This window comes from Peromyscus californicus, unplaced genomic scaffold (assembly GCF_007827085.1).
Source record: "Peromyscus californicus insignis strain IS unplaced genomic scaffold, ASM782708v3 Scaffold_6__1_contigs__length_162567912, whole genome shotgun sequence".
Classification (NCBI taxonomy): domain Eukaryota; kingdom Metazoa; phylum Chordata; class Mammalia; order Rodentia; family Cricetidae; genus Peromyscus; species Peromyscus californicus.
Genome location: NW_026294584.1, coordinates 74,225,321 through 74,252,622, shown reverse-complemented (window position 1 = coordinate 74,252,622; position 27,302 = coordinate 74,225,321). Strand labels below are relative to the sequence as shown.

Here is a 27,302-nt window from a genome sequence, read left to right as displayed (position 1 = left end):
GCCTGGGCAGTTGTAGGGTTGGTCCACAAGATGGGAAATGGAGACAGCCCTCCCATGGTCAGAATTTCAGAGCTGGTTTGCCTAAACTGTGCTAACCATGTTGGCTTTATTGTGCTGCTCTGGTGAGGTGCAGGGCCTGCACTCCTGAGCGTTGCAGCCGGTGGGAGTCAGGGACAGCTCTTCCACTCTTATGACCCCAAGGCTAGCTCTCCCACCTGCCCCAGGTGTTGATGGGGGGCGGCTCTCATGGTTTAAATTTGCAATTTAAGTATTTTTGAAGCATCAAGCAGGTAACACACACACACACACACACACACACACACACACACACACACACACCACACACACACACACATACACACACACACACTCACACACACACACACACAGCCCACTGCCCATCTGCCACATTTGATCCAGGGGAGGCTGGATTGGCAAAGTTTTTCTCTCTGGCTTACTTTCTCACTTGCCAGGTGACTTTTTATCACCTTCCTATTTTTCTTAAATGCATTTTTAAAATAGTAGAAATTACTGTAAGTTATTTCATAGTTTGTTCTTTTTCCTTCACATTTTGTTCTGACATTTTCTCCCAAATACCAGCACTCCTATTATTGCCGTCGTCATCAGAAACCACACCCAGTGTAGAAAAGTTGGTAATTAAGGAACACATTTGCTATCTGCTTTGAGATGAATCACTAGCTTGGAACAAAGTTCTTTGAGATCAATTTTCTCTTGAGATCAATTTTAGATCAAAGTTCTTTGAGATCAATCTGGTTGCCAGTGAACAGCTGATACCGGAGAACGTATCTGTTAGAAAGTCATTCTGGCTAATATCAATGTCTCCTCCGTGACAGCAATCCCCCTTTGGACTGCCTGCTCACCTCTGCTCTTTGGTTTCCAGCCTCTGTGGTGCCCTTGATAATTCTGTTGCCAAGGTTGCCACTGAAGTGAGGTACTTTCTCCAGAGATTTTAGCACCACACTGGGAAAATCTCACGGCAAGTTCCCCCTTCTTTGTCACGGGAGGCCTGAAATGAGACCCAGGTGCTGTTAGGCACCGAGCCTGGTACAAGTGGCTTGACCAAGGCTGGACATCTGAGAAAGCACATTCTGTCCCCTGGGACTGAGTGCAAATGTTGAGTGGCTTTGCCTGCTCTGTCATCCACCTGGGACCATGTGGGTTGCAAACTTAGACACTCTGTGTTCCAACCCCCTGCTCCCCGGATTTTTGACAAGCATCTTTGGAGAATTTCCCTGGCCTACTAAAGGTTATATACTGAACTTCTCTCTCCTGTTTTCTTTGCCTTTTCACAGCCTGAAACTTTGGTATTTCTATAGATCTCTGTGTTCTAGTTACAGAAAAAAGAACTCTATGGCATAAGGTGATGCAATATACAGCCATTACAGTTTTGGCTTTCTTTCTAAGGTCAAGGGTATAATGCAGTATTAAAGCTCTTTATATGATTAACTAGTAATAGGACACATATAAAAGTCCTGTTATTTACAAATAGGAATTAATTTATGTTAAGGTCATGGGGTCAGGTGCTTTGGTTTGGGGGGCTTGGAGTTAAAATTCAAAGTTTAAAATCTGGTTCGGAGGTCACATTATTATTTCAACACTTAGGTTAAAACCCACCTCTCCACCTGGTGAGTTAAAAGTCAAATTCAGTCAACAGGGTGGAAGGGATAGGGTTTCAAAAGGTGTGTTTACAAAACCTTTTCCCCCAACCTAAATTTCCTGGAACAACTTGTGGTTTCATGGGGTGATATGACTAATTTCTGGTTATGGGAATGTGGCGGTAGTGAACATGATTCTTTCATGCCAAGACCCTAAAGCCTTCCACATGGCCATTCGCCTCTTTTCTCCCTTCCTTCTACCAGCTAGCTGTAGAGGATCCAGGGAGGGAAGGATACCCAGCCCCTAGGGGTTAGCGTAAAGCTTTCTCCATTCCACTCTGGCTTTGTGATAAGGAGGATTGGGCCACTGAGACTTTGAATGCTTGCTATAGAGGTTAATGGAAAAGACTAACAAAGGATTTGCAACTGGAGGTCCTCAATAGATGCTAGTACTTTTTCTTCGGGTTCCCAGGAAGCAATGCCTGAATCCTCTCCAGGCTGTTAACAATGGGAAGAGTTTATGGGGCTTGTCTAAGATAAGCCCTTGAACAAGCTAGGAATCAGGCGAGGAAGCTCCATGTACCCATTACACTAACTTTTCCTTCCCTGACTTCCAACTACTTTCCTGATAGTTTATATTTTCCATTAAAGGCCCCTTCTGTCTCCCACTCCTGAGAGAAAGCCTAGGTTGCAAATGTTTTCCAGCTTTCCTAAGATGCTGTATGGCTTCATGGGGCAATAGAAGTTTTTTCTTTATTCTAAAATTTTGTTCTGAATGATGGAAAGAGTCATTGGTGTATTTTAAGTAGAGAAAGGATAGTACTAAAATTTTCTATTTAGAAGATCTCCCTAGCTGCTGGTTAATAGCTTGGAGTAGGAATGCTAGCTGGGTAGAAGTTATTGTCACAGTTTCTGTAAGAGTCAGTGGTAGCCTGGACCCAGGGGAGAAGACAGGAAAAGTATGGAGAGATGTCAGGTACCCTGAGACAGAGGTTCTGACAGGACTTCATGGATGTTCTATGAGAATGATGTCTGATGTGGACAGCAGGGTGTATGGGAGTGGCACCAGCAGAGGTGGAATGTGGCTTTGGTGCTATTCTGAGAGTATTATGGATAGAAACCCAGAGCTGATGTATTATAAAGAGCTATTGTGTGAAACCCGAAGTCAGGAGTCCAATCATTGAGCTCTGAGTTTGTCCCAAAGTGGGACAAAGAAGGGCCCCTTTTCCAGCCTTCACAGAGGTGCCAGACTGGCCCTGCAGAGACTTTTGCCTTGCTGAGTTTGACCCAAGGAATGCTTGGGAGCTTCAAGCAGTCAGGTGATAGATTCTTCTCCCTTGGGGACAGCTGGGGAGGATGGTAAAGGCTGGGCTGCCCTGAGAAAGTCTATGAAAGCCTTTTCCCTACTTTGTATTCCAAACAACTCTGAAGGAGGAACAGGAAGACAGGGAGTTCCACTTCAAGGTATCTGCTGCTAAGGAAGGTGGTCTAGGCTGAAGATACGTGTGTGAAAGCCAGCAAGAGGGCACTGTTCAGAGCAAAGAGAGCCGAGTGGGAAGACAACTGATTCCTGGTCAATAGGAAAGGAATTGTCTGTGGACAGAAGGAAAGCCAAGGACAAGCTGAGCTCTGGAAGTCCAGAGAACACTTCCTAAATGCTACATAGTGCTTCATCCTTTTCTAGAAGTATAAAATTAAAAACCAATGAGCAACCCAGACATGATGATGCATATCTGTAAATCCCAGCATTAAGGTAGATGAGGCAGGAGGATTGCCATTTCAAGATGAGCTTTGATTGCTTTTTTTGAGTGTCTTTCTATGTATCTTTTTAAAAAATATTTATCTGTTTAATAATTTTTTTCTTGAGTCAATGTCTTGATATATATATATTATGTTGGCCTTGAACTTGTAGTCCTCCTGCCTCCGAAGGCTGGGATTTTAGGCGTACACCACCACTTCCAACTTTTGAGTTCTTTATAAGGCCAATGTGCCAAACTCTTTACAAATGTAATAGCCATCTTTGGCTTGCAGGCTTTATAGAAACAGAACAGGGTGGACTTGGCTTTCAGACAGTTATCTGGTGACACCTGCCCCAAGTGAAAGGGCAGAGGGTTATTGCATTTGCTGGGTTTCCTTGGCTTGGTTTGCTTGCTGTAGAGTCTTTCTTGAGGGAGCAAGCCCAAGCTTCTTTTGCTCTCAGACTCCAGCGCATCCTTTCCCAGTTTACGGCAGTGTTGGGCTTTGTCTGGTTTCGTTGGTGTGAGAGCCCTGCGCCGAGAAGGCTGCTTTCAGATCTAAGACAATGGATTTAGTAATTCTGTAGGTGTGCAATCTCTAAAACCAGAGAAAGAAAATGATTCTAGGGAGAAAAAGTTTTTAAACAGTTCTAATTGTTCAGGCAAGTTATTTTTAACCACACTTAGGTAAATGATCACGTTGTTATTATTTTTGATAGATTATATTTCAAGAAGCTTTTCTGTTAAGTGTGATTAAATATCATTTGAATTTTACTCACTCAGGGAAAAATTTCCCTCACTTTAGGTTCCCCCCTCCCCAGATAATTTACTGTGGGAGATGCTAACTCAGGTATCCTGGTTCCTTACTTCAGGAATTTTGTTGGCATGAAAATAGGCAAATGTTTCATTTAAAAGTTCCAAGTGTGGAAAATGAGAGCGATTAGAAACTTTAACTGGTTGCTGTGTAAAATGCATGCAATATACGTAATACATAAAAAATCCTCTTATAAAATTAGTGGCTGAAACAACAGTGATTGTCAGGCAGAAGAATTTTCCTCAGTGTCTGCATGACCTTGCCTGGATGCCCATGCTGTTCGAGGTCTGATCTGCCTCCTCACTTACCTTCACTGGAAGAACTGGACAGTGAGTCTGGGAACCCTGAACATCTTTAGATCATTTCACTCGTGGCAGAGTTAGATGCCACACTCAGGTCCGTCTGCATGCTTCTTTCACACTTCCATCTGCCAGGCATGACTGTTACACGATAAGGATTGTGCCATGACTCGGATGCACCCCTGGTTCTGGTGAAGGGATGGACAAATTCTGTGAAAACTGAGGTTTGCGGCCCCCGTTGTTTTTATGTCTAATTCATCTTGCCATCAAACTATCACAGTGAGTGTGGCTCTAGGTCTTCACTGAGAGAACTTGCTATTCAAGTCCCAGCTAGGATCTGACATGACAAACTTTTTTTTTTTTTTTAAGTACATGGTGAATCAAGGAAGACTAAATTTCCGAGGTGTGATTAGCCTGGGCTCAAGGGGTTTATTGGGTCCCTGATCTACTGTCCTCTGAAGTCAACTGAAACTACCTAGCAACACACTTGCTGGATTCTTAATCTTGGTGAGAATTTGTTAATGGTGACATATTCCTGCTCAGCAAACGAGGCTGAATTAACCGTAGTTTTGTGATAGGTTGGGTGTGGGAGAGGGTCCCTCCGTGGGACTCCGTGGGACTCAGCTGTGGTCTTTGTGTATCTCCAGCATGTGTCTGGTAAACGTGATCATTTTAGACATTTGGAAAACCCAGCGACACGTGCTGTGGGTTCACAAAGAGAACCTCCTGAGTCCCAAGTCTGCATCTTTCTCAAGCCTTCCTGTGCCCCGGTTCCCTCTTCTGCCACTAGAGCCTTAGCTATAGGATCCTTGAGATCTCCACCTCCACAAATCCCAGGAGTCCATCACACGTGACAGACTCAAATTTGAAGGGGGTGGGGAGGTAGGCGGTTCGATATGGGTTGTTTAAATTAGGTTGTAAATTGCATGTCTTAAGGCTTTCGTGTTGAAATGATCACCCACAAATGAGTTAGTTACTTTGATAATTATCTTCTGGCCAGGCACTGCTGAGAAGTACTATTATTGAGGCTCGGGGCTAGTCCAGGGGACAGCTGTGGGAGGAAGTGGGCGTGGCAATCGCTCTACTTCCTTGTTTGGAGTAAACTTGGGCGTCTGACGGCTGAGGTGTTGGCTTCTCCATCTCTTGTGTGCTTTGGGGGAGCTCTCCACTCTGCCAGAGAAAACACACCTAGAAAAAGCACGACGTCAATCCCTGCCATTCCCTCGGGGTCCCCCAACCTCCCCCAGCCTCCAGAGAGCGAAGCGCGCAAGGGGCGCGGCAGCCCGGGCCAGCCCACAGCCGGCTGTAAGCAGCCCTGCCAGTCCCCTGCCGTCGCAGCTGCAGCGGGTTGGATATGGGACAGTGGCGGGGACGCAGGGACTCTACCGGGAGCCTTGGTTGTTAGCTTCCAGGTCTAGGTGCCTGCAGCCGGCGTGAGCAGCTCATAGCCAGCGTGGGTCTGCGGTGACAGTGCAGTGGAGGCTGGGCACCGGCTCAAGCTGGGACCCCGGAGGCACAAGCCATGACGGACGCCAGCCACAAGAAGGAGGGCTTCAAGAAATGTAGGAGCGCCACTTTCAGCATCGATGGGTACAGCTTCACCATCGGTGAGAACTTTGCACTCGGGCCATTTTTGGCGTCCTCGCACACCCTTTGGTGGCGGTGGCCAGTTCTAAGCCGGGAGGAGGTGGGCATGGGAATCTGGGTCGAGGGTGCTGGCTGGAGGGAGCGCTTGGGAATTGTGACCTGCTGGGGGAAGCCCAGATCCAGCTGTCCCTGCTACTCCATTGCTCTAGCTAGCATCCCGCTGGAGTCGATTTTCAATTACGCATCTCTGAATGGCTCATTCCACGCTGAGATTTGGGTAACAAGGTGTAGAAGAGGATGGATAGAGATGGATGGAGACAGAGATGGAGATAAGAACGAGGAGGAAGAGGAGTCAGAAAAGACCGAAGGAAGTGGGCAGACACGGAGACAAAGGCATAGACCACCCAGTCAGAAGTTCAGGGACCGAGATAAGAGGACAAAAGACGGAGAGGAGAGGAGAGCGCACTAGAGAGACCTAGAGAGAGGTCCTTTTAGAGTCCTGAGCTCTCAGAGGCTGGTTGGAGACAGACAGGCAGGTAGGGATGATGTATATTGTGACTGGAACATTTCAGAAAACACTGGGGTGTCCGGGAGCTGTTTGTTGGGAACTCCCAGTGATTTCTGTTTTTCTCCTGCTCCAAACTGTTCACCAAGAGGAGAGAGACAGAAGAGGCTGAGAGTATCCTCAGGTTGCTGACCACAGAGTTCACTCGTTAAGAGGCCAGCATTGGAAGAGGTTCAGTCTCCATAGTTTTACTGAGTTTCTGTTGTTTTGAAACAACTTTTCAAGATCTAGCATCTTTACCCTCTTGGGAGCTGGGCCCACCTGGGAGGTGGAGATAGCTTATGGAGCAGCTTCCCGTTGGAATGTTAGCTTTGGCTAGCAGCAGGCCTGAGGCAGGTACGCAGATGCTCTTCAAAGGTTCTTATTTAAGCAAGCACACAAGTGAACATGACCTTCAACCTGATCTTGACCCCACAACATCTTTGAGAACGAGAGTATATGCTATTATACTTTTGGCTCCACCTGCTTGGAGATACATCGGGGAAGTGCTGGAGCCAGGAAGAGACCAGTGATGAGGAGCTTGTCTCTGGGTCACCTGTGCTCCCAATGAAGTACCCCAGAGTTTGTGGAACAGGATAAACATGTGCTCTTCCCCCAGATATACCTTGTCACACCAGTCACACACTTCCCCCAGGTTCTTCCTGCAGCTAGGACTGCCGTTCCCCCAAGAGGTCATGGAGAAATCATGCCCATCTTTCAGAAGCTTGCTTCCCTTGCTGCCTCCTCCTCTCTCCATCTCCATGGAAAGACACCCCCACCTCAGACCCAGGAGTGCATCCCCAGAGCTGGCCAGCTTAGAATCAGCTGGTGGGAGCCTGTGGGTAGTCCTCACTGTGCTCTGTACTCTGAGGATGCTGCTTATTTGCTTTTCCCTCTCTAGAGGCCATGGTCTGTGCTCAGGGAAGGTTCTTAGAAGTGAATCAAAAGTTTCCAAGGTCAAAATTGTCTCATTTAAAGGTCATGTAAATTTCAGTTTTCTTGACTCCAGTAGGAAAGCTTTCAAAAGCAAGTTTTAAATTTTACCTGGTAGTTGCCGTCAGATCTTATCCTTCAAGCAACCATGTCTTACTAAGATGAAGGATCTTGGTATGATCCTCTTCCTTTCCTTCCCATTAGGGGAGATGGTCTAGCAGAGCCCTATAGTCTGGTAGTCAGTAGGTCCCCAAAGCGAAGCAGCCTCTGTGAGATGAGAGCTATAGACCTCGGTCCTGTTGTTGGTTTCTAGCTTTCTCATCTCTTTGTCTGTCATTCCCTCTTGTCAACAAATGTTTATTGGATTTTACTGTATTAAATCATATGATTTAGCACAGTGCCTGCCACATGACAAAAATTCAATAAGCAGCAATTGTTGCACTTATTCAAGATATTAAACTAATATATGAGTAGTTTATGAAGATATATAGACTTTGGACTTATATTCAGGGGTTTTACACTCAGGGTTATATGCTGTGTCCACAAAAACATGTTATAAAGTAAAAAGCAGTAAGTGTAATAAAAACATTTTAGATTTTTAGGCCAATATAGACAATGCAGATATTCAAAAAGGAAAAAAAGAAATTCACCTATTATATCATTCATTGCTAAATGTTAATATTCCTTGTTTATACTTTCCAATGCTTTGTTTTTTACATAGACACATTTTTAACAGTGTTTGGAAATCTCATATTTAATAATATCTTATTAGTTTTGCTTTCTGCTCTATAAGAACTATTCCCTTAACCAATCTCCTGTTGTGGGCTACTTAAGCTCTCACTTTTCTTCATTATGGGCAATGATAAAAACAAAACCCTTGAGGATATCTAGGGATACTTCCCCTTATTAGAAGGTGCTCTATTTAAACATGAGTGTTTTCAAGGTGATAGAGTATGCAAAATACTGAAGGAATAAAGAAATAATCTCATCTGCCGAGTGAGCATTAACAATAATGAATCCACTTTGGTTTTGGTGTACTTTTAATGGTTACACTTCTAGAAGCGCAATTGCTTGATTTTGCACTTTTTTAGGGACTTTAAAACGTTTTGCTCAACTGCTGTCTGGAAAGAGTTACTACTTATGTTCCCACTACTAGTGTATCAAAGTCCTTACATGCTCTCGTGAATGCTGGACACCATAGCTTAAAAAGAGTTCTAGTCTGAGAGGTGGAATGTGGCACCTCAATTCAACAAGATTTACTATTTTGTGAAATTGCTTTCTCATTTTACTTGACTGTTTTTCATTTACCTTGGGGGAAGTTAATTTTTTTTTTTCGAGACAGGGTTTCTCTGTGTAGCTTTGTGCCTTTCCTGGAACTAACTTGGTAGACCAGGCTGGCCTTGAACTCACAGAGATCCGCCTGGCTCTGCCTCCCGAGTGCTGGGATTAAAGGCGTGTGCCACCACCACCCGGCAATCACTTATTAATTAAAAACCTATTAATTGATGTAGTATATATTAATTATACATACCATATTATTATATGTTAATTACTTTGATATACCATGTGTTAATCATATAACAATTATATAATTGATATGAACTAATATATATTATATTCACATATACATTATGTATGTGTATATGTTATGTATGTGTGTTTTGTCATATATGTGTGAAAGCCTTTCAAGTGCATTTTGTCAGATATGTTATTTTTTCCAAGCACGGCCCTTTTCCTTGCAGCATCAGTATCTGTCAGTCAGGATATATACTGAAAATGCTGCTGGCTTACCTTGTGCTTCAGCAGGATGGGCCAGGGCACCCCCCACTCCCACCCCAACCATAGTAGAGAATCCTGAGGCAATCTGGTGGCTCCAGATCACTCCTTCTTTTGGGCATCTGACCTGTCATAGGAATTGCCTCTTTCTCTAGTCTATTAATTTGCAAAAAAAAAAAAAAATTTGGGTCCAACGATCATGCTAAAGGAGTTTATATGGCCCCCGAAGACTCAAGAGATTCTTCTAGGAAAACCTTTAGGGATAAGGGAATTTTGGGGTCACTATAGATGCGAGACATAAGCCACCCCTGTGACAATGTTGGGAATACCTCTCAGCCCAGAAGATCCCTGTCTTTTCTTTGGGGGAAGGCATACTTCCCTCCTGGTTCTCACTAGGCCTATGATTCTCTCAGGAGAGAAATGCACAGGGGAATCTGGACAGACATGGAACTTTCAGAAGTGGAATTGCCTGGGGAATGGATAGTATCCTGGTTAGATATTTGTCAACTTGATACAAGCTAGTCATCTGAGAAAAGAAAACCACTATTGAGAAAATGCCAATCTGTAAGGGGCATTTTCTCAATTAATTATTGATATGGGAAGTCCAGCCCCATATGGGTGGTGTCACCCCTGGGCAAGTGGTCCTGAGTAGTGTAAAGCAAGCTGAGCAAGCCACAGGAAACAAGCCAGTAATCAATGTTCCTCCATGGTGTCTGCTTCAGTTTCTGCCTCTAGGTTCCTGATCTATTTGAATTCATGCCCTGATAGTCTAGTGATGGACTGTTACTTGGTGGTATAAGATGAAACAACCCACTCCCCAGTTGTTTTTGGTCATGGTGTTTTACCACAGCAATAGAAACCCTAACTAAGATAGTGAAGAGAGGCCAGAAGTTGAATATTCTGTGGTAAAGGACAGTCCTGAAGAGTAGGGACTGGTCTTAAACACTGGTAATATTTGCATGAGCAAGCTTCGGAGGGTTGGACTCCTAGAGCCCCTGAGCTACCCTGTACTCAGATTGCAGATGTTCTTAGGAACTGATGTCAGATCTGAATGAAGATGGGCTCTGTGTAGACAGAGTAGTTGTGGGGTGTGGACTAGACTCTCCACTAGTACTTCACTTGACGTACTCCATCATTTTCCACAACTCTGAAAGATGATAGCTCATAAGGTCCCAGTTCTACAAAAAAGAAATTTTGAGGTGAGGTGATTTTCTAAAAGTCACATAGGAAGGAAATGACAAGGTTGAGATGAAACCATTCATGCCCTGCCTCTCCCACCAGGCTCTCCTCTACACTTCATGCTGCCTCCCACACTGGAGGTGATTTCTGCCTGGCCTGGAGGCTAGCCTACCATTAATGAAGAGAGATCCAGGGGTTTGTTAGGCCTGTTGAACCAACTCAGACTCCAGTAAGACCAGAAGGAGCCAGGGGCTTAGGTAGTATACTCCCTTCCTCTCTAGAAGATCATGCGAAAGACTAGGGCTTGCCAGCTGCCTGCCATTAGGTTTCTAGTCTGGTTCCTGGGTTCTCAGGTAAATGACTTTGTGTTCTCTTCTATGATTTTCTCAGGTCGTGGGCATGGGCGCATGGTTGAGAGGGTCTGGACAAGACAACAAGTGGCATATTTAGGAAGCACTATCAACCTGTCTTCCTCCTGTAGGACACAGTTGGGCCTGTGACTGAAGCCTGTGATAGACTTGATTAACCTTGACTGAAAGCCATGTGAAGTCCATGTGTGGTTGGCTCTGGTGCTGCACTTGGGAATGAGCATTTGAATGTAAAATGAGTGGGAGGGTATGTGGGGTGGAGCAGGATCTTATTATTCGGACAGATTTTTCTTGTCTTCTGGAATTTGAGTATCTTTTGGGGTTGGTGTTAAGTGAATTTCTAGATCCTTACTCTCTCCTGCAATGCAAACAGATCCTTCTTCCTGTGAAAGAGCTTTGTCTGCAAAAGCACAGAGACACCTTTTCTTGTTAAAGCATCCTGTGTGGCTCACTTGATCCCTTTTGATAATGCCCGCAGCTCATTTTTCAGATGAGAAAATGGGAGTTTCTCCTCCCATTTTCAGAAGAAACCAGTTCAAGTGTAGGTAGGAGGATGTGAAGTTGGAGCACCTGTAGCAAAGAAGCTGCTTCCATCAAAGATGGTGGTGTGGAAATTGTAGTTGTGTACTGATGCCAAGTCAAGAGAGGGATGCTTCCTGTAGCAACTGCTGCTGGGTTTCCAGCCCTTGATTTCTTCCTTGTGTTGTTCTTCAGGAAGAAAAGCAAGGAGTCCTTAGATGGCAATCTGAGGCCCAAGAGGCAGGGCATGAGAGACGATGTTCCACCTTTGGATTGTGGGGCCTGTGAGCCAGAGCTTAGGGGGAGAGGTCTGCTGGTAGATCCCCCACCCAGGAGGGACAAAGGGCAGCAGGGTATTAGGGTGACTTGGTTGCCTCCACTGGGAGTAGAGGTCTGCACAGGTTGAGAGGCTCCTCAGCCTTGTGCGGTGCGTGTAGCTCAGGTCTTTCTCAGCCTAGATGGAGCTCTGTGCTCTCTCTCGGCCTTGTCTACTTTCTAGCTGTGCGAGTGTGTGTGTGTGTGTGTGTGTGTGTGTGTGTGTGTGTGTGTGTCTGTGTGTGTGTCTGTGTGTGTGTGTGTCTGTCGTCTGTCTGTCTAATCCATCCCAGGACGTTTGGGCTAGCTTTGTAAGCATGGCTGAGGGAAAGACCCCAGGGAAGATAGAAACTAACATACAGAATCATCTCTTTTTATGTGACTTTCTTTTTTTATTTCAAGTTTTTTTCCTTTTACGTACCAACCTCTGTCCCCCTTCCTCCCCTTCTTCTGCTCCCCCCCACCTCCCCCATTCCGCCCACATCCCCTCCTCATAGGGAGTAAGGCCTACCTTGGGTAGTCAACACAGGCAGAATCATCTCTTGTCTATAGGGTACACATTTCAAGATCCTCAGGGGAAGCCTGAATCTGTGACTACTTCCAGATCCTATGTATACATTATTTTTTCTTTAAAAAATATTTACTTTTGAGATTATAACTTCCTCCTTCCCTGTCCTTCCTCCAGACCCTCCCAGATACTTCTCATTGCTCTTTTTCAAATTCATGGCCTCTTTTTTTTCATTAATTATTGTTGTTGTTGGTGGTGGTGTGTGTGTGTATGTGTAGTTACATATGTATTCTGAAATATATAAACACAAGTCTGTGTAATGTTATTTGTATGTATGTTTTCAGAGCTGACCATTTGGTACCGGACAACCAATTGGTGTGCTCTTCCTGAGGGAAGACGATTTCTCCTGTTCTCAGCATTCCTTAGTTGTATTAGTTGCCTGCAGTTTTTTGTGTAGCGTTGAGGCCTCCTGAGCTCTCTCCCATCCATTTTAGCATGTCTACTGGTGTCCTCCTTGATCAGCTCATGTTTAGGCTGTCACATTGGTGGGACTTTATGGGTGTAGCTTCTGACATTATTAGGAGACACTACCGCACAGAAAACTCCCAGTTCCTCTGCTTCTTTCAATCTTTACATCTCTTTTGCACAAAGACCCCCAAATCTTAGGTGCAGGGATTGTGTTGTAGATTTATCTGTTGGATCTGGACTCCACATCTCAGCATTTTGATTGGTTATATTTTCTGTAATGTCTCTGTCTATTGCAGGAAATAAGTTTTTGAGTTATTTCTTAGCCATCTTCTTTCCTCTTGAGAACTTTCTCCTTGAATGAGTTCCTCTCCCCCTTTTTTAGTTCTTTTTATATTCTGTATACATTAATAATCCTCTGTCAGATGTGTAGCTCGCAAAGATTCTACGGGCTTCCTCTTCATTGTATTGGGCCTGATTGCTTTTGCCTCACCTCTGTCCTGCCTATGTTTTCTTCTAGCAGTTTCAGTGTTTCATGTTTAGGTCTTTGTTCCATGTGGAGTTAGTTTTTGTGCAAGATGATAGATGTGGTTTAAATACATTCTTCAACGTGTGGACATCCAGTTTTTCCCAGCACCATTTGTTAAAGATGCTGTCTTTTCCTCAGTGTATGTTTCTGGCATCTTTGTCAAATTCTAATGGCTGAAGTTACATGCAAACTTGTTCTATTTGTCTACATGTCTGTTCTGTGCTTGCACCATCCTGTTTTTATTACTGCGGCTCTATGGTATGCCTGAAAAACTGGAATGCTGAGTCCCCCAGCTTTGCTCTTTTTGCTCAGCATTGCTTTGGCTGTCTTGGGTCTTTTGTGCTTCCGAATGGATTTTAGGTTAGGTTTTGTTTTGTTTTTTTTCTTTTTCTATTTCTGTGAAGAATGAGGTAGAGATTCTGATTGGTACTGTATTGAATCTGTAAATTTTTGGTAGGATGGTCATTTTCACAATATTAATTCTACCAATCCATGAGCATGAGATGTCTTTCCATTTTCTGGGTGTCTTCATCCCTTTCTTCAGAGGTTGAATGACGCCATTTGCTTCCTTGGTTAGGTTTATTCCTTGATAGTTCATTTTCACCGTGATCACTGTGAATGGGAATGTGTTCTGTTCTTCTTCTCTGTGTGTTTGTTGTTGGTGTGTAGAAAAGCTACTGATTTTTCACAACTTGATTTTTTTTTTTATCCTGGCAGGTTGCTGAACTTGTTTGTTGTTTCTACAAGTTTTCTGGCAGTGTTTTTTTTATTTTTATTTTTTGGTGTGTGTGTGTGTGTGTGTGTGTGTGTGTGTGTGTGTGTGTGTGTAGGATCTCTAATGTATAGTGTGTGTGGGGGGGAGGAGGATCTCTAATGTATAGTGTGTGTGTGTGTGTGTGTGTGTGTGTAGGATCTCTAATGCATAGTGTCGTGTCGTCTGCACACAGGGCTAGTTTGATTCCTTCTTCCCCTGCTTGTACCCCTTCGGTTCCCTCTTTGCCTCATTGCTGCAGTTAGGACTTTGACACAACACTGAACAGGAGTGGGGAAAGTGAACAGCCCTGTCTCATTCCTGACGTCAGTGGAATGCTTCAAGCCTTTCCCGTTTAGGATGTTAGCTGTGGGTTTATCATATATAGCTCCCCATTTGACACAAGAGGAAACTGAGGCTCAGAAAGGTGAAGGGATTTGCCTGGAGCTTTACTTCTTAGCTGAGGATTCTGGCTGCTCTGAGACTCCCAACCAGACAGAAGCCAGCCTGTCTTCCCTTCCTCCCTCCCTCTCTCTACTTCTCACACAGAGGCCACTCTGTGAGAAAGGAAACCATTTCACGCTGGCCCAGGGGACTCTTAACTGATGAGCCATCTCTCCAGAAAAACAGACTTTTAAGTTAAATAAAATACCTTAATTTCTGAAGTTTCAGTCAAGCAAGAACAGCTCTAGGGATCTGCTATTCAGTATTATGTATGTAGTAGCTCAGCAGGTTTTTCCAGTGTTGAGGATTGAACCCAGGGCCTTGTACAAACCAGGTGGATGCTATGCCATCATGCCCTATCCTCAGCCCCCAATTGTTTCTTATTCATAGCAGGAAAATGATAAAAACCAGCTCTGAGTCCTCTTTGATCAGACGCTCATATAAACTGTTTCTTGAAAAGTTGTCTTGAGTATTGATGTTGGCATTTTCCTCCAAAAGGCATTCATCTTGGTGCCCATGGGTATTTGATGTTCTCCCCCTGTTCTCAATATGCTGGATTCCTGGAGGGCCTCTAAGAACTCCCATTGGTTAACCACCTCCGAAAATACGCCACTTGTGATAGTTCTGCAAAGTGTGACCCCAATCACCAGGCCTGCGGTGGTGAGCCCACCTATGTTGTGAGCAAGAAGTGACTTTAAAGACCTAAGCTCTAGACGTCGCCCTGGCATCCTTTGCTCTGTGGCCTCAGGCCTCTCATTAGTAATGGGGAGAACAGCTACTTCTCTGTTCTGTTGTTGGGAGGTTACCACAGGGCCAACAATGAGGGAACCAAGCACAGTTCCAGTGTCTGGTTATGGGAGGCTTTTGGTGCTGATGATGGAGAAATTCCAAAACCAGGAAGGAGGCAAGACTCCCAGACCCACATGTGTCTCCTTCCCTGATGGTGCTTCCCACAGCTGTCTCCCAAGCCCCAAGCCAGCCACTCATGTCAAGTGCTGGTAAGGCTGTAAGGAAGATTTCCACCCAGGCCAGGAATCTGGGGGGCTGGCTCTCCCCAGCCAAGTGCTTCCAGCTGCTTCTGGGTAATTGGTGCCAGCTGCTTCGGGAGAGTTCCTTGGCACTTCCTGGGCTGTTGGCAGGTGGGCTCTGGATTGTAGCCAGAGCTTGGCCTGAGAACCAGTCCTTCCCCCAAGGGGCCCAGGTGGCTTGGAGGCAGAACTGCTAGGAGATGGTTTTTCACTTGGTGGAGGGCAGTAGCTGTTGGAAAACGGCCCAAACCACTCAAGCCTCTGTCCATGAGAATCAGGCCACACATGCTGCTGCCGAGGTTGTGTGAGAGCAAATTATGTTGAGTCTCTAACTCCTGTTTTTGTCTCTCCAACTGGCGGTGCTCCCTTTCTCTGACACACGGCAGAGTGACTCAGGAAGAGGTCCAGAGATGCTGTTCAAGAGACAGAGGGTTCTCCTGTTCTGGACTAGCGACCACAGCACGGGAGAGAGCTGTTTAGAGGTAGTCAGATTTAGTGCCCCAAGCTGAAAGCCGACAGCTAGAGGCGTGAGTGACCTGCCCAAGGTCACACCAGTAAGTGGGGGCTCAGTGCAGCTCAGCTCCTCCTTCCCATCTTGCATTCTGGGTTGGAACCCTACATCGGGCCTGCTGAGTTGTGGATCTCGTTGTTCATATATTTTGGCTATTAGAGGTCATTTGAGAAATTATTGGGCCATGTATGATGGAGAAACTATTCCCGTCTTCTCTCCTTAGTTCATTGCAAATCTGGGAGATTTCTGTGGGCTTAGGTGATAGTCCTGTCATCAGAGTGTGAGATCCTCCTACTTCTTTGAGTCTTTTGATCTCTGTGTGGCCCCCAGAGAGGGCTAGCATCGTCTTACTTCCACTTTGGACCCAAATAGCCCAAATCAAACTAGCGGATTTAGGCAGTGATGGGAGAGGGAATGAATTTCTATTTTAAAGTCCCAGAATTTAGTTTTAGAATGTCCCAGAGAGCCCCACTGTGTCTAATGACTCATGATTCTTTAACGGTTGGAAGTTACTTTAGACTTAAATTTTTTGATCAAGCCGGTCAGTATTGAAGGGGACTCCAGCATCCTGAGGGAGACAGAGCTTGTTCTGAGCTAAGTGTGCTCCTAACCATGTGCAGGGCCCCAGAGAGACCCAATGTTCTAACACAGAGCATTTTCTTCCCTTCTCATTTGTGAGGCCAAAGACCTTGAAGAAGTTTAAAAGATGTACATTTTAGTCCACCTGTGTAAGACCATAAGCCTGGACTTAGTGACTATTTTGAGAGGCCCGTTTTGGGGGGATGGTGCAGTGGCTTATGCATGATTCCATCCCATCAGGACCTGCAAAATCCCAGTTAGCTCCATCTTACAGATGTGTGCAGGACCATCAGGACCTGCAAAATCCCAGTTAGCTCCATCTTACAGATGTGTGCATTCTGGCTGGGTGAGGAAATCTGTGCCATTGTTGCCTCCTGAATAGGCGGGCCCTGAGTCCTCCCCAGGAAGAGGGTGCTTGGCAGGGGTGGGAGTTGGGGGTTGGTGAGGAAAGCCAAATGAATCTTGTCCTTACAGTTCTGAAACTTAGGCTGTTTAAACCAGAGACCCTTTAGCTACTTCCCCAGTGCCTTTGCCTCTACCTCATCTAGTTACACTCAAGTAGATTTTCTGATCTGCTAGTCTCAAAACCTCTAATGGCTTCCCCCATTGCCAGAGGGATCAAGTCTACCCTCGAAGGCAGAGTTCACTGGCTTTCCATGATACTGTGCCTGGGCCCACACTTTATAACGCCCCTCCATGGCCATGGTTCACAATTATTCCCTGAGCCAGTCTTTATGGAGTTCCTACTACATACCAGCTGTCCTGGTAGGTGCCAGGGATACAAAAGACCAAAGTAGGTGGTAGACATACAATATGATAAAAAGAACCAGCCCTGACTTGGCATTTTCTGTCCAATGTGGTCCACCTGTGTATTGTGGTATGATGGAAAGGTCTGGGTGCTGTGTGGGGTACAGCAGTGTGTGATGAATACATCTGTGGGTCTCAGTGGACTTACCAGAGGCCCTGGGGCTAGAGGGTGGGATGATCTGTTGTGTTGGTAGCAGAAAGAACTGGTTCAGGAAGAGGTTGGAAAGGTACGCAGAGGTCCAATTAAAGGCCTCATTGGTAAATTTTTTTTTTCAAGAGCAATGAAAGTCAATGAACCATTTTAAGGGGAAATGATAAGACCAAAGTTGTGTTTATAAACATGTACTTTTCCCATGCTCCATGGAGAATCAGTGGGTGTTTGTTGAAAGGTCTTACTATCACATAACAGCCAGCTCTTCCCACATGTTTAGCCTACCCTCTTCATTTCTGGACTTCCCTGTGTCCTTCTGAACATTAATTCCCTCTTTGGAACAATGTAGAAGTCTTATAGGCTCCTAGCTCAGTAGGTGGTCCATTTTCCTAACTACTTAATTCATTTCTTAACAAAATAAAGATAGCATATTAATTTCATTTGCTGTAAAAATGATCCATATTAATTTTAGTAGATCAGGAAAAAAAACCCTCATTATCCAGAGATGACCTCTGCTAATGTCTTATCCTAGGTTCCCATGATCACAGGACTGATCCAGTGGGCACAGTTAAGTCCAGTTTGGGGCGATTATGAACAATATTGTGATACACATTTATGTACAAGATTTTGGACATCTGTGTCTAGTTTTTTGGGTGAATCAGTGCTGTGGGAGGATGTGTATGCTGTAAATATATGTTGCTATGATTGATTGATAAATAAAATGCTGATTGGCCAGTAGTCAGGCAGGAAGGATAGGGTAGGCGGGACAAGGAGGAGAAGAATTCTGGGAGGTGGAAGGCTGAGGCAGAGAGAGGCTGCCAGCCGCCACCATGACAAGTGAGATGTAAGGTACTGGTAAGCCACCAGACAGGTGGTAACTTATAGACTAATAGATATGGGTTAATTTGAGATATAGGAACTAGATAGCATGAAGCCTGAGCCATTAGGCCAAACAGTTTAAATAATATAAGTGTCTATGTGTTTATTTTATAAGTGGGCTGCGGGACTGCCGGGGCTTGGCGGGAGCTGGAGAGAAACTCTCTAGCTACAATCTACAGGAGTAGAATTGCTGGGTTGTGTGGTAAATTCACATGTAACTTTTAGGGAGCTGTCAAAATATCTACATTATTTTTCAACCCTCCCAGCAATATCAGAGAGTTCTTGAACTGAGTTTTGTAGAACTAAGAATGAGCTGCATCTCAAGTACTTACAGGGGTGGGGATGGGGGGTAGCAGCCATCAGCTCTGTGTTACAGTTGGGCAACGGGGCCTAGACACCTCTCTTTCAGGAAGTTCTTGGGGGTGACTTGGATGTTCAGTTTTGTTTAGGAATCACTGAGCTAAGGAGGGTGGGAATAGGATGGTCAAGAAGAAATTCTTGGGAACATTCTGGGCTGAGCAGGGATATATCATGAACAGTATAATATGTTAGCATCATAATAGCAGTCTGTAAGAGACAAAGACCCATGTGTGCACACACACACACACACACACACACATACATACATGGAGCAGGGGCAGGGGGAGAGGGGAAGGAAGAGAGAGAGTGTCAGAGAGAGAATGAATATATGAAACTTAAAAAAAAATTAGTTCTCACTGGCGTGGTGTTGCACACCCTTAATCCCAGCACTCTGGAGACAGAGGCAGGCAGATCTCTGTGAGTTCTACAAAGTGAGTTCCAGGGCAGCCAGGACTGTTAACACAGAGAAACCCTGTCTTGAAAACAAACAAACAAACAAACAAACAAACAAACAAACAAACAAACAAACAAACAAAATTAGCTCTATAAGTGTTTTGAGTTTCCTATATGTTTGGGTCATATTTACTCCCACTTCTCCAACTCTTCCTAGATGAACTCCTCTTCCATACTCATCCAACTTTGTGTCCTTTTTTTTTTTTTTTTTACAATTTTAAAAACCCTTCAAGTCCAACTTATGCTGCCCAAATATTCTTGGATGTGTGCCCTTCCCCTGCAACATGCTCAGCTTCCCACGGGCTATACTCTTAGAGTATGCTCTCCTGGCAGCTAACATTCTGTGTGCGCCACTGCCAGGGGGTATTGTGTGCCCGGATCCCTTCTCCAGGCTGGAATTTGGTCTATCTTAGATTTGCACAGGTTTTGTCACGTGAGTTCCCATGTGAAGCTGCTCTCCTGTGTCCGGATCTTTCCTTATGGTTGTTCACTGCCTTTGGCTCATTCTCTGTCCACTTCCTCTTCTGCAATGATCCCTGAGCCTTGATGGGGGACAGGGGGTTTGTGGTATATATGTTTCCTTTAGGGATGAGCACTATGTGGTCTCTTATCCTCTGCACTTGGCCAGTTTTGGGTATCTGTGTTAGCCACTGTCTATGGCAAATAGATGAGTGTTGAGAAATGCATTGATTTATGGGTTTAACGGTAAGTGGTTAGGATTTGGTTTAACACTATGTCCATTTAGCAGTATATAGTAGTAGTTTCTCTGGTAGGGCATATGTCCTGTTCATCCATAGGTTCTTTGCCTAATATTGGTAAGAGGTATGGGGTTCATTTGTGGAGCCAGGCTTAAATCCAATCAGAAAATGGTTGGTTATTCCTATGATGTGTGTGTAATTATTCCACCAGTGGGCACGTCTTGCCAGGTCAGTCATTGTTGTAGCTTGAAGAGCTCACAGCTGGGGAAGACTGATGACTTGTTTTCTCCTCTGGGAGCTGCATAGTGCCTTTTAGTACTACAAAAGCTACCCAGTAGGGACGAAGCTTCCAGGTCAGTACCACTTTGATTTCTACATGTTCTATGACTCTAGTAGGTGGTGTCTTCAACAATAGTGTCTTACCATAATGTTCTGAGCGGTAACCAAGTGAAGTGGCAATAGCCTTTAATACTTGGGGGTCTACGGGACCTCGCTGGCTGACAATGACTTTACCCATTTCTGGCACTGGGAATGGGTTTTTTTTTTTTTGCAGGACAACTTTGAGAGTTAAAATTTCATAAAGGACCACATCGTTCACTGACCTGTCCATCTCATTTTTCCCATAAAGGTTTTCTGAGGAAGCTTTTTGTTTGAGTCCTAGGCACACATTTTCAACCTTTGGCTCATTATTATTCTGAGTTTGCAGGTATGGGAGCTAAGGCTCAGGAGATTCAGTAATAGGGCTGGGACTTGAAAGCCTTTCTGTCTCTTTGCCTCCCCTGTAACCGTTTGCCTGTCTCTATGCAGGGCTCTGTGCTGGTGCTGTGTGACTAGGGTCTTGGGACTTCACACTCCTTGTAGGAGAATTCATTATACATTCCGACATTGCAGCAGACTCTCGGCTGGGTTGTGCAGTTATTGTCGTTTGTCCTTCTTTTCCAGTGTGTTAGAGGCATATTAGATTTTCCTTAGTGGAAACACTATCTAAATGTGCCGAGGACATGCAATGTGAAATGCGTTTGCTAGTGTATTGTGGGTTCACTAAACGTCCTCTGCCTCCTGCCTCCTGGTCCCTGTTGATTAAGGGTGTTTGTAGTGATAGCTGGAACTTGACATCTCTGCTGACTGTCAGTTTAAGCTTACAGAGGGCAAGCTTGGGGGCCCTTCGAAGCAGGCCTTGGAGTTCCACAGCAGGGCTGTTTTCAGAGCTGGATGTGTGATGAGGGGAAACTTGTGGTAATTACTGAGCAGATGCCCTTAATGAGGTCTCTGCTGGATTTCCAGCTGGCATCGAGAGATCTGCACTGGGACAGGAATACCGAAGTCACTGGATGATTCTGTGACGTCACATCCTCCCCTGTTGTCATAGCAGCTATAATCATCTTACTGAAAGAGTCCCTCAGGGTGCTGGCAGGCCACATCTTTTTTCCACTTATGGGAACCACGGTGCTTCCTTCCACAGTGAGGAGAGAGCTAGCATGCCTGAGCTCTTTAGAAGAAGGAAAAGCTTCATGTCAGTGTATCATTACAACTACTCTCATTGTCTTAACAATGATTATGCTGCTGCACTTGATTACAGAAAAAAATCATAAAGATTGGCAGGGAAGATACAGGATCCTATCCACAACATCAAAATGTGAACATTTTGTTAAACATTTGCCTGGACAAAAATGTTTTTAATGAACATGTACATTCATTGTTATTTTTTCAAATGTGTTATCATTACTATTGTTTACTTTTATCTCCACAAACAATGTGTAATTAGTATTTTTTTATATCAGTATTTCAAGAGTTGCTAAGGTGTGATGGCTCACCTAGATTCTGTACCATTGGGTGTTTAAATCTCTTCTGCTTTCCAAGAGTCACCAGCAAAGTTACAGGACACATCATGGTCCCCACATCTTTATGACTTCTTTTTGCCTTCAGATAAATTCCTAGAAACAAAGTTGCTGGGTGGTGAGAGTTGAATCTATGCTATCAAGTTACATTATAGGGGTACATTTCCTTTGAAATACACAGTTTATGCCATCTACCTCTCCAGTGTCGTATCAGGTTGTAATTCCCTATAGAAGGCACTTTTTTCTATTTATGTTATGAATGCTGGATTTAAATTTTAAAAGTTAATTCTGTGACTTAAACCCATTTTTCCAATGTATCATTTGATCATTTGTACTTCTTTTATAAACAGTTCATTTCTTTTCATTTAGTGTTTTCATTTTAATTAATGTTTTTATTTGTTATTTGAGAATTTTATATATTTTGTTCATACTCATTCCCTTCCCCCAACTCTTCCCAGATCCTCCCCCATCTTCCTACCCACCCATCTTCATGTTCTCTCTTTCAAAAAAGAAAAAAAATCCAAAAACCAAACAACAAACTGTTCCTATACTCCAAAACACAGAGTCCGGTTTGTGTTGTCCAACTACTCCTGGGCCTGAGAGCTGCCCTGGAGTGTGGTTGACATATCCCGTGACACTCCATTGACAAACACTGGTTTCCCTCTCCCAGCAGGTGTCAGTTGTGACTCACTGTTAGCTGGGAGTGGAACTTTGTATCACTTCCCCTCCATCCTGGGACTTGTGTCTGGCTTGAGTTTGTGCAGGTCTGCATGCACATCCCGTCATATCTCTGTGAGTCCATAAGTGCACCTGCCCTCTTGTGTCTGGTAAAGGATGTTTCTTTGAAGTTATCAATACGTCTGCTCTTGTTATCTTTCCTCCTCCTCTTCTGCATCGATTCCCTGAACCTTAAGGGGATCAATTATTTTTTTAAATATATATTTTTATTGGTTCTTTAAATTTTTATACATGTTTTGATCATTTTTAACCATCCCTAAACTCCCCCCAGACCTACATTCTCTTTCCTGCTTCCCCAGCTTTGTGTCATATCTAAAAGATATTTTAAAACATGACCAAGTACAATTTGTTTATCCAATATTCTTTACATGTGCAGCTTTCCACTGGAGAGTGGCTGACTTACCAGGGACTATACTCAGGGAGAAAAGTTTTCTACCTCTCCCAGCAGCTATCAGTTGCCAATAGCTCCATGGTAAGGGGGTGAGATTTCCCAGCCAACTCCCCTCTCCACGCTGAGATTTGGTCTGGCTTGGGCTTGCACAGGTGTTGTGCATGCTGTCCCAAGCACCATGAACCCTGCTCTGTGCAGAGGACGCTGTTCCTTTAGAGTCATCCACTACCTGTGGCTCTTACACTCTTTCCACTCCATCTTCCCCAGTGACCGTCAGGCTTTTGGAAGAGTGGGTGTAGTGAATATGTTCCCTATAGGGCTGATCTTTCTGGAGCCTTTTATTCTTTGCACCTTGGCCAGTTGTGGGTCTCATTGTTAATCATCATCTACTGCAAATAGAAACTCCTCTGATGAGGGTTGAGATGCGCTAATCTGTGGGTATAACAATGAGTCATTAGGAGTCGGCAACTTGAGAATTACCAAATAGTGTATAACTGTTCTGTTAATTTTGTGAATCTGTTTTCCCATGTGCTGATTTATTGTTTGTGTTTCTTTTAGAAGTGGTACATGTCTTTTCTTTTACTTTAGTTCTTTTCTTCCTCGAAGAATGGGTTTTGCTGTGAGCCCCAGTCTATCCTCAGCCTCATAAAGTCCTGCCTTAGTGTCCCAAATCCTGGGATTGCAGGCCTACACCATCGTATCCAACTTATATAGTGTATTTTGCTCTTAGTAGTTTTTTTTTTTAATTGGGGTGCCTTTTTCTGATTTATATAAACACTTTGTTGGATGTGTTTGTGTGTGTATGTGTGTGTGTGTGTGTGTGTGTGTGTGTGTGTGTGTGTGTGTGTGTGTTAGGGTCTGGCTTCCACATACATGTGCACACACATGCACACATACAAACATATATACAGACATTGTACATATATAAAAATATAAAAGAAAATACACATTAGCATTTTCTTCAAGTACTTGCATTTTTATGTTGAAATCTTTGGGATAAGTTTATCTTGTAATGAGCTAGAGATTTAGTGTGTTCACCCCAATTTATTTCTCATTGCTTTAAAGCACTGGCATGATAATAAAGTTGCACTCAGACACACGGACACTCGCATGTGACCTCTGTTTGGAAGGTCTGTTCTGTTCATGCATCAGTAGGTCTTTTCTTAGGTTACTGTGATGCTGCCGGAGGAAAAGAATGAAAGGGACAGACTGGGAGGACTGATGGAGATGACCAAAGTATATAGTGTAGCTGAAAGAAATTAACTTTGTGAAACTCAACACTGTGTACAATGAATATATGTCATTAAACTTCATCTGCCAGGCAGTAGTGGCACACGCCTTTAATCCCAGCACTCAGGAGGCAGGGGCAGTGGATCTCTGTGAGTTTGAGGCCAGCCTGGACTACATAGTGAGTTCCAGGACAGCCAAGACTACACAGAGAAACCCTGTCTCAAAAAACCAAAAAACTTCATCTACCCTCAAAGAGCAAGAGTTTGTAACTTCCTAGTTGTTTCTTCTTCTTCTTCTTCTTCTTCTTCTTCTTCTTCTTCTTCTTCTTCTTCTTCTTCTTCTTCTTCTTCTTCTTCTTCTTCTTCTTCTTCTTCTTCTTCTCCTTCTCCTCCTCCTCCTCCTCCTCCTCCTCCTCCTCCTCCTCCTCCTCCTCCTCCTCCTCCTCCTCCTCCTTCCTCTTCCTCTTCTTCTTCTGTAAATATTCTAGGGGTAGTAAAAAATCTAGTGTCAAAACTTCTTAATTTAAATACATTCTGATTTAAATTCTAGCTTAAACATATTCTAATTTATACCAGTTATACAAAGTAGTAGTTATATAGCACTACTATCCAGGTCCTTCTCTACTGTGTAGGCTGTTGGAGCTGATGGAAATCACTTGCTTACTAGGGATTTCTGTTGTATTTTTTTCTAAAAATTTCTCCTTACATTTCAGTTTCAACTTTATGTATAGTTTGGCACGCTGTAATTTATTTTGTTAGAATTCATAGAAATTATATATTTATTACAATTTTACTTTTTCAGTATAAAATGGTATTACCGTTTTATTTCTAAAATAGGTTAATTACTAAAAACTCATCCAAACCAAAACATTAAAATCTCCTCAATTTTGGCTAACGTTTTTTTGGACACCCAGTTCCACTGGGTGTCTACATGTGTAGAACATACACACTCTCCATCTGGCATGGATTGTTTATGCATGCTGTTGTATAATCAACATTTGTTTCCTACTGAAATGTGATGGTCACTTTTTTTTTTTTTTGCACAAAACATCAACAGCCATTTTAAACGAACTTTTGGTTGGAAATATTTAGTTGCTTCATCAGACCAAGAACTTAAGTTTCTTCTTCTTTTGCTCCTATCCTATTTGCTTTAGAAACACTAGTTTTAAAAAATTATAATGTTAATGAAAATATAATCAGATCACTTTACTCCTTCTCTTTCCTTCCTCCAATTTCTCCCATATCCTTGGTCTCTAGCTCCTTCCATCCTGCTCTACTTCCTCTTGAACTGATGGACTCTTTTTTTCCATTATTGTTACATATGTATCCATTTATATTCATAAATATATCAACACAATCTACTAAGTCTATTCAGCATTACTTGTGTGTATATGATTTCTGGACGGATCCCTTTGTATTTCATAACTACTTATGGGGCTCATCTCTGGGAGAGACTAATTTTCTCTTCCCCCCAAATCATTAATTGCCTGTAGTTCTTTATCTAGTGGTAGAATCCTGTGATCTCTCCCTTTCTCATTAGCATGTCTATTGGTATTGTCATTGTTCAGGTCTTGTTTAGCAGCCAAACTACCACGGGTGAAGTTTTCCTATGGAGAAAATCTCACAGCAGACTTCCTGATCCAATGGCTCTTACAGTTTTTCTTCTCTCTCTTTTATGGGCCTTCAGGGAAGGAGTTTTATTGTAGATGTATCTACTAGAGGTGGGCTCCTTCAAATCAGTTTATGTCTACATTATGACAAGTTGTGTTTTTCTGTAATGGTCTCCATTTGCTGCAAAGAGAGAAGCCTCTTTGATGTGGGGTGAGAGCTATATGTTATCTGTGGGTATAATGGTAAGTTTCATCTACCATAATGAAGTTGACTTTATCCTGGAGATGCAAGGATAGTTCAACATATTTAAGACATTAAATATAATAATATATATTTTATATCTGATACTTACATTTTAACCATTTTTTTAATTTTTTAGCTACTTTTATTTATGGGGGAAGCACATGTGAGTGCCATGGCGCATGTGTGAAAGTCAAAGAAGAAGCTGAAGAAGTCAATCCTTCCTTCTACCATGGGTCATAGGTCATCAGGTCATCAGACTTAGCAACAAGTGTCTTTACCCTGTGAGCTATCTCACTGGTCCCACAGTTTTCACAATTATTCAAGCATCTTGATAAAGCCCTAATACTCTATAGAACCATTTAAAAATTAATGCTCAAATTACATTCCTTCCTTTTGTGGATGAATTCAAATCTCCCCAAGTGGGAGATTGTTGTTTCTGTCACAGATTTGGAGATGCAGATATAGATTTTATATATAGCCTTTATTATGATGACGTATGTTCCTTCCATTTCTACTCACTCTAGAAGACATGTTGAATTTGTCAATAGCTTTTCTTGCATCTCTTGAGATGGTCATGTGATTTTTGTCTTTAAGTATATTTATATGATTTATTATATTTAAGCAAATATATATAAAACTTCACTATATATATTTGCTTATGGATATACCATTTTTTAAACCATTGGCAATTGTAAACATCAATTTATATTTTAAAGTGAGCTATAGTAGAGGTTGGAATAATGCTACAATTTCAATTGTTTTGTTTTTTTCTTTTGGGACAAGATTTTACTGTGTAGCTCAGGCTGGCCTCAGCTTTGTGACCCTCTTGTTTTGGCTTCCTGAGTGCTGAGCTGACAGATGTGAGCCATAGTGCCCAGTTATTTCAATTTTTGAAAAGTGTTCTGAGATCACAGGGTGAGCAACAGTGCCAATTCCCTGCTTATAAATCCTTCCCTTCCTAGAATTGCCAATAGGCATTTTCTCAATTATGCGTAACTGATACATGACAGGAACGCAGTGGCTGCCTTACTCCTGTAATAAACACTATTATATTTACCCATAACTGAAAGTTTTATGTTCAGTAGAACAGTTTGTAATTCACTTTACTTTATAATAAATATGACAGTTTTCACTTTAAAAATAAACTATGCTAATATATTCATTTTAGGGTTCTGTGTAAAATTTCATTTGAATAAAATGTTCTACTGCTGAAAATGTGTGTAGCATTGTAGGTGTTGCTGAGGGGGCTGGTCCTTGAAGTCCACTGAGATTTAACTGTACACCGAGCCTTCCTGCTGCTTCGAGCTTATCCACGTTTGCCTAGTGATTCTCCCATCTTCTGTAATGAGAGTGGTACCCACATCTTTCTTCTGGAAATGAGGCAACAGCAGGCATTACCTGGG

At 43.3% G+C, this 27,302-nt stretch overlaps 1 protein-coding gene across 7 annotated transcripts in view; it reads left to right on the top strand.

The window, feature by feature from the left end:
- Pde1c (phosphodiesterase 1C) overlaps positions 1–27,302 on the top strand; it is a 621,274-nt gene that overhangs the window by 73,071 nt on the left and 520,901 nt on the right. Inside the window, exon 1 of one of the 7 annotated variants that reach the window (XM_052720610.1) lies at positions 5,618–6,072. The exons of the other annotated variants lie outside the window; for them this stretch is intronic. Coding sequence (XP_052576570.1) covers positions 5,988–6,072 — 85 coding nt within the window. The 5' untranslated portion in view covers positions 5,618–5,987. Of the gene's footprint in view, positions 1–5,617; positions 6,073–27,302 lie in introns of those variants that run through there. 7 annotated transcript variants of the gene reach the window in all.